Source organism: Aulonocara stuartgranti (assembly GCF_965226115.1).
Source record: "Aulonocara stuartgranti genome assembly, chromosome: 23".
NCBI lineage: Eukaryota > Metazoa > Chordata > Actinopteri > Cichliformes > Cichlidae > Aulonocara > Aulonocara stuartgranti.
The window spans coordinates 53,282,471-53,302,041 of NC_138958.1; the positions used below are offsets into that span (position 1 = coordinate 53,282,471).

At 42.9% G+C, this 19,571-nt stretch overlaps 2 protein-coding genes across 3 annotated transcripts; both read right to left on the reverse strand.

Moving 5' to 3' along the window:
• Positions 1–170: 170 nt before the first annotated feature.
• Positions 171–3,393, reverse strand: LOC309700090 (ankyrin repeat domain-containing protein SOWAHC-like). The gene has a single exon (XM_082523485.1). The coding sequence runs from the start codon at positions 2,318–2,320 to the stop codon at positions 1,109–1,111; it is 1,212 nt and encodes a 403-aa protein (XP_082379611.1). The 5' UTR covers positions 2,321–3,393; the 3' UTR covers positions 171–1,108.
• Positions 3,394–4,955: 1,562 nt separating this feature from the next.
• cep70 (centrosomal protein 70) lies at positions 4,956–17,962 on the reverse strand. 2 transcript variants are annotated; one of them, XM_082523482.1, is made up of 12 exons: positions 17,353–17,962; positions 16,909–17,008; positions 16,441–16,564; positions 15,256–15,436; positions 14,620–14,771; positions 7,727–7,832; positions 7,507–7,629; positions 7,258–7,407; positions 6,953–7,121; positions 5,765–5,873; positions 5,605–5,684; positions 4,956–5,321 (listed from the first exon to the last, which is right to left on the reverse strand). In XM_082523482.1, the coding sequence occupies exons 1-12, from the start codon at positions 17,359–17,361 to the stop codon at positions 5,260–5,262; spliced, it is 1,365 nt and encodes a 454-aa protein (XP_082379608.1). In that variant the 5' UTR covers positions 17,362–17,962; the 3' UTR covers positions 4,956–5,259. The 2 variants fall into 2 exon arrangements, with proteins under 2 accessions (XP_082379608.1, XP_082379607.1); XM_082523481.1 differs by lacking the exon at positions 17,353–17,962 and adding an exon at positions 17,116–17,298.
• Positions 17,963–19,571: the final 1,609 nt, after the last annotated feature.

Sequence of the window (19,571 nt, forward strand, 5' to 3'; positions counted from 1 at the left end):
GCATGTACTCTTTTAGGGAAGAGTTTTTAGAAAGGTCTAAATCAAAGTCACTCACTGGGCTTTTGTAAAAATCTGCATCTCTACTGAAGCAGCAGTTTGCTTTAACGGATTTGGTAACATTACAAAGACGAATATTTCCTCAGACCAGGAAACCCAAGCTGAGCTGAAACAAGAGTTAAATCAGATGTTTTATTTAATAAGTAAAACAAACATTCAAATGGTGTCATTAAACCAGGTAAACGTGCAAAAATAAATGCTGAAGTGCAAGCTGTTAACGATTAAACGTGCAGCTAAGAGAAGAAGTGCTTCTTTACACACTGATGAGAAACAAAACTTCTATACATCCACACAACATCAGGGAGAAGGTTTTCCCAGAAATGAGATGCCGGGTGTGAGTAGAAGGTGAAGCAGGGCGTTTAGTACATGCGTGGCTCGTCAGCCTCTGTTCCGCTTTGCTGTGCCTCCACCTCAGCACTGCTGTCCTCACATACAGTAAACCAAACGGATCACGTGACGTGCACTCGGTGCTCAGCGGTCACACAAAGTGCTCACACAGAGCTTCTCTGTCACCTTACACTCCCTCACAGCCTCGTGACACAGTAACCTGGATCACTGCAGGCGGATTACTGACTTAAGGTCCACGGGCTTTAGTGTCAGCTGTGGATGGATAAAAATACCCAGCTTGGCCTGCAGAGGGAGTCTCACCGTCTGTGATCTGATTTAAAGGCTAATAGCAGTTACTGTTGTGAACACACAGTGTGCGTTTGTTGTACATCATGGAGCTGATCATTACTGTTCCCTTAGTTTATTTCATAAAGAAAACTAAAAGGAGAGAAAAGCCGTTAAAAGTACACTCGCTCATGTCCACCTCCACTGACCCCACAACCTTCAGCGGGCCACAGTAACCATGAAAGCTGCTTCATATATTCACCACACAGAGAAGTTCCCGTCTGATAATCCAAAGCTAGTAAAGCATGTTTTTCACGTTCCCATTGAATCAACACGATGTTCAGTCAAGTCAAGCAGACACTGCACTGAAAGGTCGTTTGCAATAACGATGGATGAAAATAAGCTGGGAGATATAGGTAGTGCTCCACCACATCCTGGGTCAGTACTGATCTGACCCAAAGAAGTGGCTCCTGGCTCTGGATCTAGAGGCTCTCTTTGACCCTCCCTGTTGCTCTTTATCTTTGAATGAAGTGCTGTGCACGATCTGGGATGTCCTGTCACGAAGCTTCTGCAGTTTGGGCTTCATCCTGCTCAGTGAGGACTTCCTCCAGAGGGGCATTTCCCTGGGTTGGCCCTCACTGTCCCCAGAAGCACAATCGTTGGAGTTCAGCTGGCTGAGGGGCTTCATGTTAGAGATCCTCCAGCGTCTTCCGTCCCTGAGATGAGAGTTCTCACCTGCAGAGCACTCACAGCCTCCAGCGATGCTCCGTATCTCCACGCTCACGTTGTCGGTGAGGTACTGGCAGGCCTTCCTCCCACTATAGTCTCTGATCTCCACATCTGCATTGTAGGTTCTGACCAGAAGCTTGACCACCTCCACGTGACCGTGCATGGCGGCGATGTGCAGAGGTGTGTAGCCGGTGCTGGATCGAATATCAATACTAACAGAAATGTTGTGCAGCTTGGCAAAATTAATAATCATGGCTATGAGCTCAGGCTTGCCGTGCTTGGCGGCCCAGTGCAGGCAGGTGAAGCCAGTCACAAAATCCTTCTTCAGGATGAGGCTGGGTTCTGCGGTGAGGAGGCGATGCAAGCTGCTCCACTGCCCGTCTGAAGCGCACATCATCCACTCGTGCTCCATAGGCTCCAAGGCTACAGCTGTCCTGTCTTCATCCAGGGTGGAGGAAACCATAGAGGTGGAGTCAGCTTCAGCCCTGGGGGACAGGTAAAAAGAGCGCCGAATCCCTGGGGAGCTGTTCATCATGACCTCTATGAAATGCTTGCGACTCCCTCTCGGGGTGCTGTTATCGTCACTTCCAGACAAACTGTGCGTATCTACGCGCTCCTCCTCCTGTGACTCCGGCGGGCCAAAGGGAGACCTGTGCTGGGACTCTGCAGACTTTCTGCACATGGTCACACTAAGCCCCTCTGCTGCGCTCAGGCTTTCCTGTGACTCAGCCTGCTGCTCAGCAGCAGTAAGTACCTGCCCCGTCCTACCGGTGTGTGCAGGCCCGGGTACGCTAAAGAAAGATCTCTCTGGAGCGAGCGGCGACGCTTCGGCCACTGTAATTTCTGGTACGTTGGGCTCTTTTCCAACCGGCTCCTTTCTGGACTCCCTGTCGTCTCGTCTGAAGCTTTCCCAGTTTCCCATCGCCTTCCAGCTGCTGTCCTCTGTACAAACACACCGAGGACACTTTGTCCTGTCAAATTCTTTCAGTGTTGAAATTATGCGGAACTCTGACTTGGCTGTTATTTCCGTAACCTGAACCAGGTGTTTCTCCTCACTTCTTGTTCCGCGGGCTGGCTGTAACGCATCCACTAAAACTACTCACAGCTGTGATTCACTGGACTTCTACTTGTTAAGTACCGATTGCGCCAAAGCACCATTTTTCTTTGAAACAGGCAGCGCTTATGAAACTAAAATACTCGCAGACTTTTTATTTACACGTGTACCTGTGTGCGTAAAAACCCACGACGGAGTGTTAAAGCCACATTAGGAAAATATTATCGCTCAGTTTGAGAAGAAAATCTCTTGCAGAGGCTTTTTTCAAGGCAGTAATACCCGCAGGAGTCCAACTGGACCCCACCCAGTGTTTACTGGACAGGATACTGGGACTAAACCAGAACTGATGGGTGTCTGTGCCGCACTCACAGCATGTATTACAGTCTAACCTCCTGTTTCTTACGACTTTACTATAAAGCTTTTTCGAGGGAGATGTTATTATTTTAAGTGAAATAGTAATTTGGTGTATCATGTTAATAGTTCCGTTGGATACTTTTAAACTAATTATCTCTCGCTTCACTGTATACATTGTTTTATTGTTTTTACCTCTGATATCTGCGCAAAATGCTGAAGCGTTCTTGTCCTGGTGATTTTCTCAGAGCCGTTTTCAGCTCTGAGTCAAGTTAATTTTTAAAAAGTCAGGTTAGACAAATAACCAGTTTAACCTTTTCTAAAAACAATACCTGAGAGTAGCTATGAAAATATTCTGATAACATTTACATTTCTTTACGGCTGCTCATCATTTTACCGTCACATTTGTTCATTCTCCTTTTTTGTAATTCGATGAAGTAGGAACTGTTTTTAAATCACCTTCAGTCATGTATGTATTATTGTAGGGTCTGCCTTACAAAGCGCCTGAGACGACTGCTGTTGTGATTTGGTGCTGTATAAATAAAGTTGAATTGAAAATCTGTTTGTCTTCTGGGATTCTCTCACTTTGTAAATATAAATAAACAAGTTGACTTTTTCATTACCTGAACAGGATTTTTTTCCACCATCATTTAAACTTTATGCGTTAAATTTCCACCATTTGTGTCAGAGAGTTAGTTCTGTTCCAGGTTTGAAAGTAATAGTGACGCCACAATGATCAATAATTTTTATATTAAGGAGTGCGCATGCGTCAACCGGCATGCAGCCTGTTTCAGTTGCTCCCGCTTTTCTCTCCATACTTTGTCTTACTTTTAGTTAAAGTGCTCTGATTCAGATGAATGGCAGCTGCAGAGATGTTGGCTTGCGACACATTTAACAAATATCTTGGGTAACAAACCAAAAACTAATTCTTGATCAACAATTTCATTTGGGTCTGATCCATGAAAACCAGCTTATTATGGGGTTAAATGTGTCCATACACCAATTACATTATTATTATTCAATTAAATTCAATGTTATTTATGTAGCACCAAATCACAGCAACAGTTGTCCTGAGATGCGTATTAAAAGAATCTTTGGATTGTGTTCATGGTATAAATAGGAGACTACCACACCATTCATCAGGGCCACAACGAACACCAGCTAATGTAAAGTCATCTGGGTATTTTGCTTTTAGATCTCCAATAACATCTCCAGTAATATCTTGTTCTTAGAGTCTCCATTATATCCACAAACATTCAAACGAATAAAGACAGACTGTTCGACATTCAAAACTGCAGAAATCCAGTTTGTTTCCTGGGAAACTGTTCAGGTGTACGGCTAATAAAACTGTCCCTCTATCATTGATTACTCCAAAAGTTCGAGTCTTCCTTACTGGAATTAATTTTATTGTAGAACGACTCAGAGTTCATCATTAGTTTACTTCAACATGATTTCTTCTTGAATCAGTCGCACATGAATATGACACAACATCTCCTCTTAGTTTCACAGGGTTACCTTTTCTCTTCACGACTCTTCAATCACAACATAATCTAAAATCCCCTTTTCAGTCGTACATGGTAAAGTCGGGGCTTCTCACATATAACACACTACCTGCTGCGCTCTCACAGCAGTGATAACAATGCTCCTGGGAGTCAGGGTCAAAAGGTCAGGCCTACAAATCCTTTCCATCACTCAGACTACATTTCTCATTCATGAGTTTGATTATATTCTGATTAGGATTTATTTTATTTATTTAAGTATTTATTTTCATTGTCAGAGAACAATGAAATTGCGTTTGGGGCTTCCGTACAACCCGTAAATAAAATAATGAAGAAAATAATAAATACCCCTTAAAACCCAAGTGTAAATATTTAACCCAGTGTGACTCCAGTGCAATAAGACAATCCTTAGCAACAACATGAGAACATGACAAGTAATGTTCATAAGAAATTCAGACAAAGACCTGAGAAACATGACAAAGTACAACAATGCAACCCATTCAATATTATTGTACTGTGAGATATGATGTCAGATATGATAGTTATCTATTTAAGAAAGAGAATAAAGATATGATGCACCAATGCAGCCCAGCTCAGTGCTATTAAGAAGTTGGATATGGTTATTGTCCGTGATTAACCATGATTCATCAAACTGCTAGTAACTGACAAATGCTTTATTCCTCCCATGTTTGGGGCCTGCTTTTGTTACAGCTATGTACACATGTCAAACACAAGTGCTGACAGTACTGACGTGATTTTCAGAGACCACACCTCCTACGGCACCACCACCATCACATCGTGCCTTTAACTCATCTACTCCTGCCAGGTTTACAATGGTAAGTATCAAAAGTGTAAAAATCTGCTGGCATCATCCACACAGAGGTGAAAACAGCATCAGCCATGCTTTCAGGCAGCTTATAAAATAGAGGTTTGACTAAAAACAAAAAGCTGATCAGGTCACTGTGCTGTTTCTGTCAAAGCCTTCAGAGCTGGCAGGATGTTGTCTAGGTGGCTCACTCCTGTAACACACAGAGAGAAGAGCAGCAGTAGAAATCTCAGGCTTAAAGTCAGCTCGGCCAATCCCAGCCCAGGATCGTCTTAAAATCACATGACAACGAGCAGTTCACAACGAGTCAGTGCTCGGAAGGCACCCAACACCACAATGATTCTGACTGCGAGCTCCTGGAAACACCACGATCTGTTCATCTTCATGTTTCCTCAGTAATATTGGATGAGAGTCCTGGATTTATTTCTACCAAGAAGTCATTTGTAAATAAAATAAATAGAGTTGGTTGAATTTACCTAGAGTCTGTAAGATTCCTGTAACCAGGGCATGGAACGCAGGGAAGAACTCCTCGTGCTGTTTCACCTTCATGATGATGCTGAAAAACAGGAGCAAAGATTGAAGCAGGCCTGAGCAGCTGCCATCTGGTAGTCCAACTCATGTGTGAGAAAAGCAAACCTGTCAATATCAATGTCTCCCAGCAGCTCAGGGAACCTCGCCATGCTTTCAATGGAGGACACCAGTCTGGACACATGTTTCACAACTTCAGCAGGAGAAACGCCACCGTCTGACAAAACCACAGACAGCCCTGTTAGTCTCATGCTGAATGATGCTGAATGACAGTAATCCACTCAGTGTAATATGGAAGACTCTCCTGATTATGGAAGCAGCATGAAAAAGAAGCCGTTATGAAAGCTACTGCTGTGGTCAAGGTCAGGAGGAAGATGCTTGTTAGTAATCGAAAACAAAGAGTCACAGCCAGTGGAGACATGACACTAATCTAACCACACAAAAACAAAGAAGACGATACAGTTATACAAATATTCATTTTTGTCAGTCGGCCCCATCTAGTGGCCAAGGCGTGCATTAGCAGATAAGTGTAGGTGATGCTACCTGCAGGGAGTAGCAGTGTTCGGCAGGTCCAGGCCTCTACAGTCACTGCTCTTATGTTCCAAACACTCATTGTTTTTAGTTTACTCTGGACAGTGTGTCTGCCAACAGTTTTAATTAAGCACTACTGTGCAGTACTTTGGAATATCTTGGATGTGAAGAACGAGCAGTTCACATCCACATGTTTATACAGTCAAACAATGGATTATCATGAGGACAGCAGCACGGTGGTTAGCACTGTTGCCGCACAGCAAGAAGGTCCTGAGTTCAATTCCACCATCAGGCCGGGGTCTTTCTGTGTGGAGTTTGCATGTTCTCCCCGTGTTTGTGTGGATTCCCTCCGGTTACTCCGGCTTCCTCCCACCGTCCAAAGACATGCAGCTTGTGGGGATAGGTTAATTGGATAATCCAAATTATTCACAAACTAGGTGTGAATGGTTGTCTGTCCCTGTGTGTTGGCCCTGCGACAGACTGGCGAGAGGCAGGGTGTACCCCGCCTCTCGCCCTATGACAGCTATCCCTGAAAAGGAGAAGCGGAAGCGAATGGATGGATGGATGGCATTAGCACTAGTACCTCCTCGTACAGGTCTACTCTGCCTCCAGGAGTGAGTTTGCTTATTTTAATGACTCTTAGTTACTTTTAACTTCAGGGTTTCAATCCAAACGAAGGAAAATGTGTCCAGGAGATGCTGATAGAAGCCCAGACTGTCATACTGCATAAATAACATCCATAACTAGGCACTGTGTGTAAGTCACCTAGATCAAGGATATCTCGAAGGTTCCTCATGGCATTGGTCATCTCTCCCAGTTTAGTGTAGACCTCATTCATACGGGGGTACACTCCTCTCAGAGAGGTGACGTCAAACAGCTTCTGAAAATGAGACACCATGGACTCCAGAGTGTGTCGAGTGGGGCTTCTGAGGACCTAACAAGGAAAGAAAACGCTGCAATAAGCAGGCTTCTCTGAAGTATACGCTCAGACATGTGAGCCACCGCGCCCTGCAGTGTCATTTACACAACAGCCTGATAAAGTACTACAAACAAGAGTAACAAACTTGTACCTTATCATCAGCCGAGGCATTTTCCAGCATGGCGTCTACAAGCAGCAACATGTCTCCAACCTCTGCTGCTTCGTCAGTGTTATAACCACCATCGCATGGTTGTAAGGGCATTAGTCTGACAGACAGTTCTTTTAAACTGCACTGAAGACCCTACGTACAAGCACGCATGCACAGGAAGTTCATCTTCAAAGCAAACGTCACATACCTAACCGAGGGCTCGAGATAGTTTGGCAGGTTGTTGGTGTTTACCTTCAGCAGATCGAGCTGCTCTGCCCACACTTTCAGTGTAGACAGGACATCCTGGAAGTCCGGTCTGTGCACTCTCACAGGACCTTTATGATCAGTTACAACTGCACTGATCTCATTCAACAGCTGAAATTTCAGGAAAGAAAAGAAGAAATATTTCTGTTATGTCAGGAAAAAAGGCTCAAAGCAGTACGTGCCCGAGACCACATCAAGTCACACTTACATGATGATAGTAGACACACAGCCGGGCTTCCTTGGCTGGGTCACTGATGAGCTCGCTAATCTCAGCTGTGCCGTCTTGTTTTGGCGAGCTCCACAGGAAGTTGGCTCTGCGAATGAGAAATGAGATGAACTCCTGGATACAGAAATTCTGTTTAATTTCAGGAACAGGGGTCAAATTCACTTTGGTCCTCTTCACACGGTTAAAGTCTGGACAGCAAAAAACTCACGAGACTCATATTTAAACACTATTTGGAGGCTTTTTGTTTGTCAGTGGGAGTTCAGTTTCTACTTAAATTGGATTTTGTGTCTATCATGAGTCACAATGCAGTGCATGACCATTTCTAATGGAGTGTGACTGACGATAGGGCTGCTCAATTAATCGAATTTTAATCTTGATTACGATCTGGGCTTTCAACGATCATTAAAAATGACTGAGCCGATTATTAGCCCCTCCCTCGTGCTTTACAGCTGCCGTGAATACTCAGAATAACACCTCTGAGCGTATATTGGGTTACATCGTAGAACAGCTGACTGCAGTTGTGAGTTTTCAGAATCGGCTCTCCGAGCAAAAAATGACAACACCACGGAGCGCAAGTTTGATACCATCATGGGGAAGCTCACGGTTCTCCAACAGGAGATTGAGAGACCAGTGTCGGTGTCGGAGTGTTAGAGAACAGCTTGAAATTCTCATGAGTTGTTGCAAAAGAAAAATTACCATCATAATGCAGCTACCCCTTGGTGCCAGCTGTGGGCTCAAGGCTGGAACTGAACAACAACTCCCTGATAACGACTGTGTTGAGTCTGTTCCTTCCCTTTCCCTGCAAGGCCACCTGGGTTGGCTGGAAGACTGTTTACTTAGCCTGGCAGGGCGAAGGACACTGTCTCAGCTGAACTCTGGACTAGGGCTGGCACGATTAGTCGACTATCAAAATCGTCGACGACTAATTTAATAGTCGACGCGTCGTTTGAAGCTTTGTAAGATCCCAAAAGACGCAGGAATAAGTAGCAGGATTTAAGAGTGTAATAACGGACTGAAACAGAAGATGGCAGCACTGCATGTACAAGGATGCCAGCTGCCGTTAAACCCCGAAGAAGAAGAAGCTGTGTCCCAGAATTCATAGCGCGGCCCTGCTCAGTTTCCAACAATGGTGGCAGCTAGTTAGTTTTAATATTACTCTTATTATTCTTTCTGGGTCACAAAATAAACGTTTAACATATTTTCAAAAGCGCTCCGACGTTTTCGGAGACGTCTGTTACCCACTAGCTCGATAGCTAGCCGGGGGCTAGGCTAACTAGAGCCGTGAGAACACCGGACTCCCGGCAAATCGTTTTCAAACCCACCGCCGTCTTTCGCTACTCAGGTTAAACATGATATATGAGTCACTTAGATAACTTAAAAATGTTATTGTTTGGCTTTTTTCAGTGTTTTATTTGTTCCTGAGTAAATCGGTTTGGCTGAGATTAAAGTTATAGTTTTTACACAGCTGAATAAACATCAAGCAGACAGCTGATTATCAGAAGTGTGAGATGCTCGAGAATTTACTCCGGTGTCCTGTTATATTTTAGATAGCAAGGAGTTTATTAAACTTCACCGAAACAATCTGCAGATTTCATTAAAATTCATTAAACTATCATCTTGGCTTTATTCTTAGTTAGCACCTTAAACACTTAAAGCTGTAAGCTAATGATAGTTATATAAGAGCAGATGCTGCTGGTGCAATAAGCTGTACGTTTTACGTCCAATGGATGATGATCTGATTAGTCGACTAATCGCAAAAATAATCGGTGACTAGTCGACTATCAAAATAATGGTTTGTGGCAGCCCTACTATGGACACGCACACATATACTGATACTGATAAGCACTCACTGATGCATCACCCTCCCTACCCCGGATCCAACGCCACCTCTAACGCTTACCTCGCCTCTGATGTGGACATCGGGTCAGCTGGAGGCGCAGTCAAAGATTGCAGCGGTCCCAGATCAGATGTACACACTGGAACTCTTTCCCATGTTGCTGTCTGTGTTTATTGTGCTGTGGTGTGTTGATATCTGTGCATTCCTGTATTATCCTTCTGTGTTACACATTTTGATGTTTTTTTTCCTCGCTACCTAGCCTGACCTGTCTCCCCAATGTGATGTTTGTGTATTGTATGTACGGTCGGCAAGGTCTGTCATCTCGGTTGTGGGCAAAAGACCTGCAACTGACAAATCTCATCATCTCTTTACTCTCGCGCTGCTCCGTGTGGCAAATCGAGCACACCTCTCTGCGTTTCTAACACGTGTCACAACAATTAAGTTGTGGGCCTGGGCCCTACAGTGGGCACGGGGCCCTACAGTGGGCACGGGGCCCTACGGTTATTATTGAGATAATCGCTGATTAATCGACTAATTGAAGAAATATTAGGCAAATTCGTCAACTATCAAAATAATCAGCAAAGCGGTTGCTGATAGGTTTTTCCGTCCCTTCTCTGTATTATTGTGGGGTGTTTGCTTTACAACAGTAAGCACCTTGATGCGACTGTTGTTGTGATTCGCTGTTATATAAATAAATAACAACACTTCCTCCTGATACCAGGACTCACAGTGGGCCATAGAGGGCCCAAGGCTGCTTAAGAACAAGCTGCTCTTTACCACATAACTGACTTGGCAGATGTTTACACCCGATTCCCCTCACAGTACAACCTACAAGGGTTTTACAGTATTCACTGCCCTTCACTGGCTCCACATTTTGTCAGCCTTGTTTGAAACTGGATTCATAAAATGCAAATTCATAAAATAAATAAATGTAACTTTAACAAAAGTGTTCATCTTTTAGTCTGTGAAGGTTGTCAGTCATCCAGGTCATTGTAGTCTAAGGAGCTCGGAAAGAAAAGGGTCTGGATTTCTTTGAAGTAGGGGTGGGCGATATATGATAGAAACGATATAAATTTGGCCAACGATAGAGATTTAGACTATATCGCTCTATTGCGATAGCGCGTGTTGATGATGTCATCAAGCTGCGCCGGCTTTGGCCGAAAGCGTTGCAGCGGCTACAGCCATTATCATCTGCAAATTATGCCGACAGTCACAGCAAAGAGATGAAGCACTTTTGAAATATGGGGGAAGCCAAAAACTGCGCTTCCTCCACTTCCGTAACATTGATTCATTAATGTTGAATTCTCTCGCAGCTGCTCTGTTCCCATGTTGTTACTGTATATTAATAACTAACCTCGTATTGTGGATGAATGATCTCAGTTGTTCTCCTGACTGAAGTTTGCCCCGTGTACAGCATCCTGCTATGCGACTGCATTTGTCCCTGACCACCAGAATCCCTCACGTTAACTTTTATCGTGTGGAAAAAAAGTTGGCTTCATCCTCCAGCTTCACTGTGCTAATGTTATGCTAACATAGCTGTGTCGCTAGCAGTCACGTAGCACAACATTATATACCAGCTAGTCCAACTCCAGTAACCCTCCAAACGCCACTGCTGTTTAGTTTTCTGTCTTCATTTATGTTGGAAGTGATAGCAGAGCTGTACATTTGAATTAGTTAAAAAAATCTCTGTCAGAACATGGTATGAAATGTTTAGGTGGAAACTAGCGAGCTAACTTCCTGTTAACTTCTAACTCTGTTAAATTTAATAAATTCTGTTTGCATGGATGTTAAACTTAATTGTTACACCTGGTAAAGCAGCAACGCTGATGATTTAATTAAAGATGAAATAATTTAGACAGTTTAACTCTCAGTGTTCGTTTGACTTTGGGACCTGAACTGACGGAGTTTTGGACCCAGATTACTCCGTGAAGCTCCTCACTACGGCAGCGTAATGCTCTGACATCCATCAAGCAGTGCTGCTTACCAAAGTTGTACTAAAACATTTTTTAACAGATTTCTGCCAAAATCGGTTCGAGGTCAGTAAGCACAACCAGAAATCATACATGAGGCACACTCTCGATTTTTGAGAAAAATTAAAGGATTTTAAGTCCTTATAGTGTGAAAAATACGTTATACAGAAGAAAAGAATATATCCTGATATATATCGTTACCGCACATGCTTCAAATTATATCGCAATATGAATTTTAGGCCATATCGCCCAGCCCTACTTTGAAGGTGTTTCATCTGAGAAGTTTCTTCAGTTCTAAGAGGAGGAAGTGGAGAGTCCCAGCTTTTATTACACCAGTTGCTCTTAGAACTGAAGAAGCTTCTCAGATGAGAGGTGAAACACATATGTCTGAACACAGACAGTGGAAAAATGTCAGTCCTAGTTTTACTGGATCTCAGTGCAGCATTTGATACAGTTGACCACAACATATTACTCAAACGACTGGAGAACTGGACAGGTCTTTCAGGAACTGTACTAAACTGGTTCAAAACATACTTAGAAAACAGGAAATACTTTGTATCAATAGGTAACTTCACATCTGAGCAGACAAGTATCACATGTGGAGTTCCCCAAGGTTCCACCTTGGGACCCCCTCTGTTTAACATTTACATGCTCCCACTGGCACAGATTATAAAGAACAACAAAATAAACTATCACAGCTATGCAGATGACACACAAATATATATCACGATGTCACCAGGAGACCGAGGCCCTGTACAGGCTCTTGGTAAATGCATTGAGGAAATCAATGACTGGTTGTGCCACAATTTTCTCCAGCTAAACAAAAACAAAACTGAGGTAATAGTCTTTGGCGCCAAAGAAAAACGATTACAGGTCACCAGAGAACTTCAATCTATACATCTAAAAACCACAAACCAGGCGAGAAATTTGGGTGTAGTGATGGATGCAGACCTAAACTTAGAAAAACACATTAAGACAATAACAAAGTCAGCTTACTACCACCTCAAGAATATATCAAGGATAAAAGATCTGATGTCTCAACAGGACCTGGAAAAACTAGTCCATGCATTCATCTTTAGTAGGCTTGATTACTGTAACAGCATCTTTACAGGTCTACCTAAAAAATCAGTCAGACAACTACAGCTCATTCAGAACTCTGCTGCTCGAGTCCTCACTAAGACCAAAAAAGTGGACCACATCAGTCCAGCTCTGAGGTCCTTACACTGGCTGCCTGTCCGTCAGAGGATAGACTTTAAAGTTCTGATGCTGGTCTATAAAGCTCTGAATGGTTTAGGACCAAAATACATCAATGACCTCCTGACCCAGTATGAACCTTCCAGATCCCTCAGGTCATCTGGATCCGGTCTTTTATCAGTTCCCAGAGTCAGAACCAGACACGGAGAAGCTGCATTCAGCTTTTATGCTCCTTATATCTGGAACAAACTCCCAGAAAGCCTCAGATCAGCTGAAACACTCAGTTTATTTAAATCCAGGTTGAAGACTCACCTGTTCTCAGCTGCATTTGAATAAAGCACCAAATCCACACTTTAAGCTTAAATTTCAAAACTTACATTTAACTACTGATTTTATCTACTGTTCTGATTTTATCTGTTTTGATTTTATATACTGTTTTGTTTGTTTGTTTGTTTGTTAAGTGGGTTTAGAGCTCTGGGTAGCTCCCCAGCTGGGTCTAGACTGGGTCTAGAGAGTATTTTAAATTCAGGGAATTTAAAATAGAAAGTAGCTCGTCCACAGAAGGACTGGTAGCTCCCCTTACGATAAGGGTTCAGATCGCGCGAACAGGTGTGAAATGTGTGTGTTTAGTTAGTTTGTTTGCTTGTTTTAATCAATTTTAAATCATGCTTTTTATTTGTTTTTGTTTCTAATGTCTCTGTAAAGCACTTTGAATCACCTTGTTGTTGAATTGTGCTATACAAATAAATTTGCCTTGCCTTGCCTTCAAGAAACTTAAAGAAGTCCAGAAGCTTTTCTTTCCAAGCTCCTTAGACTGCTTATCTTTTAGTTTCTACAACTTGGAGTCCACCTGTAGTAAATTCAGTTGACTGGATACATGTTGTGAAGTAGCACACTTGTCTATATAAGATCCTATAGTTGACAGTGAATGTCAGGGCACAAGTCCTGAAGTCCAAAGAGCAGTCTGCAGACCGCAGAGACAGGACTGTATCGAGGCACAGATCTGGGAAAGACTACAGAACAATCCCTGCAGCACCGATGGTCCTAATGAGCACAGTGGCCTCCAGATGGCTCTGAAGCTCAGACCTGGGCAAAGGTTTATCGTCCAAAACGACAATAACCCTAAGCCCACAGCTGAGATAACAAAGGACTGGCTTCAGGACCAGTCTGTATATGTCCTTAAGTGGCTCAGCCGGAACCAAGATACAAATCCAACTAGACATCTTTTGAGAGATCTGAAACTGCTAGCAGCAGCCAGTACTAGCCCTCAGCCTCCTAACAGGTTCAGAATCGCCTTGTTTTAAAGTTATTGCATTCACTGAATTTTCAGAAAACCTGACCCCTGATCTTGAAGTCGAGGTCACCAGGATTCAAACTAGTCTCCGATTTGTTTTTATTACATGTAACTATGGTATCAATTTGAAAATCCTACATCGCATTGTTCTCGAGACATCGCATTGACAATGTGACGTGCACTGACCTTGGGTCAGATTGGTCTGTTTCCTCCAGGTTCTTCTGCTGGTGCTCTGACTTAGAGGGGTAGAATGAGGCCAAATCTGAGGCAATCTGAGGTCAGATTAAGCCTCGCTGACTCAGTCAAACTTCCCCAAAAACTCACAGCATGTTCCCGTCTGCATGTCTGAGCACGTCTGGGGCACAGGCCTGACTTTTGAGCATGGGCCCTGCTACAACATGCCATGTTTGACTGATGTGGATACGCTCACTTTGACTTGGTATTGTTGTAGTATTATTTGATATGAGCCCTCCTCTACAGATCTGCACAACAGTATGGCTGACTGCCCTCCCTAGACAGTCTAGAACAGACTTTACACACTGTTCAATGATCTTGTGTGTGAGGTTTTCAAATATCTTACTGTTGATCTGCAGGAGACCTCTGCTGGGAGGCTTGACGCTGCAAAGCCAATCGCTGCTCTTCTTTTTTGGTGATGAAATGGAGTTTCCTCTGAAGCTGGGTTGCCTCCTCTTTCTGTTTCGACAGCTTTTGCTCTAGAATCTCACACCGTCTCTGAAAGTACGCAGAAGGTTTTTCTTTTACCAGTACACGGAAACTGCAAACCACTGAAACATGAAACATAACATTAATGTTTAAATGTGTGCTCTATGAGAAAACATGCAGTCGATGAAAATAAACACCTACACTCATCTTAAAGAGTTCAGGGTAGCCTGTTAAATGTTTGGGAAACAGCTCAAGGTTCAGTGTTAACTTTAGTGACTTTGTTCATTACAGATAATATGTTCACATCATGTAAACTTTAGCAGACACCTGGAGACATCTGCTTATATGAACTATAGTGTTTTTTCAGTGTTTTACATGCACAGAGCTGTTCAGCATGACTAAGACTTCCAAAAGAAATTTAATTTACTTGGTGCCGAGTTGTAAGAAGTAACTGTGGCTTCGAGTGCTTGTGCCGTTTGTTTTGACTCTTTGTAAATGCCCTTTTGTTAACGGGAAATTCAAAGACAGTGAAATAAAAAGCTGAACGACCCACGTGTGCTTCCAGTTTTTCCTTCTGCAGTTGCTGTGTGTGGCTGTGCTGCTGGACTGCCTTGCTAAGGTAGCGGTCCTCCAGATCCTGGACTCTGGTCTTCACCTTGTCCAACAGTTCCTCCAGCTCTGTGACCCTCTGACACTGCTGAGCTGCTCGGCTCATGTGCTCCTGAACCTCCATTCTGACGACACACAAAGCAAAGCATGTCTGCACCTGCTGACTGCAGTTTGTGTAGTCCTAAGGCCCTGAACGGCTCACTGAATACTTTATGGCAACATGACTTCAAACTTCTACGTAAAATTATTAAAACAGCATCAACAAGTTAAAATCTCAAAGGGTGAGAAAAGAAGAGCACATGTAGCCAGAAGAATGTGCCAGACTCTTACTCTGGATGGCATCACCATGTCGTCTAATAACACTGTGAGGAACCTTGGAGTCATTTTTGACCAGGATATGTCCTTCATATTAAACAAATATGTAGGACTGCTTTCTTCTATAGACCTCTCTGCATTGAATCATATCTGTTATTAACCTCTGTCTCTCTTCCACAGCATGTCTTTATCCTGTCTTCCTTCTCTCACCCCAACCAATCACAGCAGATGGCCCCGCCCCTCCCTGAGCCTGGTTCTGCCGGAGGTTTCTTCCTGTTAAAAGGGAGTTTTTCCTTCCCACTGTCGCCAAAGTGCTTGCTCATAGGGGGTCACATGATTGTTGGGGTTTCTCTGCTCTAATTTGGAGTCTTTGCTTGAGAATATAAAGCGTCTTGAGGAAACTTATCATTTGGCCCTATAAACATAAACCAGACCACCCAGTCTCACATTTCATGCCTGTACTGGTCTGTGAGGATCAAGAAATGTGTGTTCCTGATACTCATCTGATGTTGGAGAGGTTAAATGACAGCAGGACAGGTGGTCTATACAACACTGCATATACATTATTAATATCCAGCAGTAGCATTGCACATGTGTCACTGAAACAGACCCCAGCTCTCCTAGCCACGTTACAGGACAGTCTGAGGTTCAGTCCAGTAAGATGACATTCGTAACTGCAATAATGTCCTTGGGGTGGGGGGCTATTTACAGTTTCCATGTTTAAACAGATAGTTACAAACACGTTTCACTGAAAACATCACTAAATAACATCCCAGCACCACTTAGGATGTTTCTTACACAGTGCTGAACTTACTTGAGCTGGTTGTTGGACATGACAAGCTCCTGGATCAGGGCCTGCCTTCTCTCCGAGTCTGTGAGCATCACCCTCAGAGTTGTCCTCAGCTCAGCAGCCGACTTCTTATCCAGAAGGACCAAATCTGCAAACACACAGACAACCGTATACATTACTCATCAAATCACACTGACAAGCCAAACATTTTGCTTAAAACTCAAAGTAGAATTTATAAACAAGTAAACAACAAAAAGACCATTTAAATCATTCTTTTCATTTAAAGTTGCATGTAAATTAAATCTATTGAAATTTAACACAGTAACTATATTGTTGAGCCACTTTAATTTTAAACACTCTGTCCTTAGCCGTCTTCAATTCTGATTTTTGTTTCCATGTATAGTTGTTACAGTCTTCAGCCTGATACGATTGTTCACTTTCGGCCACCGTAACACGTGACCTTTGATAAAGTCTCGTAGTGACAATTCTTACCTGCAGGACTCTTATTCTCAGCGGGATCTGCAAAAAACACCGGTTTAAAACCATGATGTTGTAAACGTTTGTTCACGTCATCCCACTCCACTTGTTCCTGCTGCAACACACACAAAATAAAATAAAATAAAATAAATACAGGCCATTTACAAACCGTCACTGACAGCGGAGTTCAACACTTTCCAGTTAACACAAATACAGCTCTACCTGAAACTGCTTGTAGCTCCACAGATAAACATATGTTTGATTTCTTGACTGTAAAGCATAAGTAGTCCTGAAGTCCATATCCACGCGTAAAAACGTCCCACTCAACGTAAACCCAGCTTTCATTAACAATGCAGCTCGTGTATCGGAGAGCGGTCGCTAAGCAGTGTATGAAAGGCGATCCAACAACCCAGCAGCCTCGGACCACCTTAATCATGCTGTTTTAATCACGTAGCTTACCTGTTTCATCGGTTCGGTCTGCAGAAAGAAATCAACAAGTGTCCAAAGGGCTTCAGTGAAAAGCTCTTCTTTTGGCGTCTCAACACAACTCGGGAACCTTCGTTTAATGTATTCTTTACTCAGCCATTCACATTCATTCACCTTAGACTCCCTAAAGTGGTTAAATTAAGTCCTTACTGTAAGTATTTCCTGTAGAAAGTCGATAAATAAACGTCCACTTAAAAATATAATTGTAATCGAGCAAACAGGCACAGACTGTGTTAGCAGCACTAGTAGCTAACAAGTTAGCGTTGGCCCTGAACGTTAGCTTAGCAAACGTAGTGAACAAAGAAGGCTGGTTAATTTAGTTTAAGTTACCAGCTGTTGATGTACACTTTGCTAATTTTTAGACATCTCATGCAGAAAATATGCTCCTTCCGTCATTCAAATAAGTGCGCGATGATGTCACTATAGTAAACCAATAGGAAGTGGTTATTCGACTTGTTGACCAATCAGCTTACACAAAAAAACTATCCGACAGGGTTTTTTTTTTTTCAAACAAGTGTAACAAGCAAACTATCCGACAGGTGTCGTGCCAAGGTAGGTACCCCCCCCCCCTTCTCTTCTTCTTCTTCTTCGTCTATCTTGTCAAACTTCAGGTGCATTACCGCCACCTTCTGGGCTGGAGTGTGGATCGGAACAGTTTTACACCTATGGTCTCATATAAATACTTATTGCTCTTTAAAAACCCAAATATTTCCATTAGTTCCTTTTAAAGGATACTCCGGCTCAGCCCCTCACTTCCTGGCTGCTAAACAGGCTTGGGAAAGAGACCTAGGCCGCTCTAGAAATGGTCCAGACTGGCAGGAGATTTGGGCCTGTGTCTCTAGGATATCTGTCTGTAACCAAGATAAATCGTTTCAGTTCAAAATTGTGTGATGTATTGATTGTGCATACATCACACCCTCTTTAAAAAGTAAAACAGATGTAAACCGCTCCCCTGTATGTTAGATGTGAATGGGGGGGGGGGACTTTATGCATTGTTTTTGGTCATGTGGGAAAATTCTAAGGTTTTGGTCTGATGTTGCAACGGTGCTTTCAGTTATTTTCATTCCTGCTGTTCCTCTGGACCCTCTAGTTCTTATACTGGGAGTAATGGACAATCTGGTTTTCTAAGGCAAACACAAGAGGCTGTTCCAGTTGTTATTTTTCATCCAGAAACAATATCCTGCTCCTCTGGGGCAGGCTAGCCATCCCAACTAAGAAATCCTGGCATAACATTGTACGGACTGTATTCCCAATGAATATATAACTTGTATGCTCAACTCCACCTTGGACTCTTTCCACAGGCCTGGGACCCATATCTACGTTGGACCTGTACTGGCATCCTCCTTGTTGCAGGGCTTTCCCAAACTGAATTAATTTGCCTGACTGTTGGTCTTACTGTGATTTGTTTTGATTCCTGGAGGGGTTGTGGTTTACCTCAACTGCCTTGTATGTGCCTCAAAACAGCCTGAGCTAAGTTCTGGTTTTCTTTTGTCTTTGTCTGTTACTATGAAGAAAATCCTAATAAAAATATTAAAAACAAACAAAAAAAAAATCAAATATTTCCCTATAAACTACACCACCTGTGTCCCTTTGAAATATTTCTTTTACCCTTAATTGAACTCTATTCTTCTTCAATTCAGATTTGAGCATTTGTCTTTCCCGTCTATGTTTACCATATTCCAACATCACATGTTCAAATGTTTCCTGTGGTCCACAACGTTCACAATTCCCTGTCTCATTCTTGTTCATCTTTTTTAGTGTTATTTAAACCTATGTGACCAAATCTTACTCTTGAAATGATATCTTCTTTTACTTCTATGACTTCTTCTACAGTGTCCCACTGCTCTCTGTATACTATAATAATATACCTTTCCCTGCTCTGTTCCTTTAACCTCACCTTTACTGTATATTATATTCATATCTACATGACTTTTTCTTGTTGCAGCTTTTGCAAACTTATCAGCCTGTTCATTTTCATCCAAACCGACACGGAAAATGTATTTCTATTCCCGTATGTTTGACTCTATAGATTAAATGGTAAATGGTCTGTATAGCGCTTTACTTGGTCCTAAGGACCCCAAAGCGCTTTACACTCTGCACAATCATCCACACATTCACACACTGGTGATGGCAAGCTGCAGTGTAGCCACAGCCACCCTGGGGCGCACTGACAGAGGCAAGGCTGCCGGACA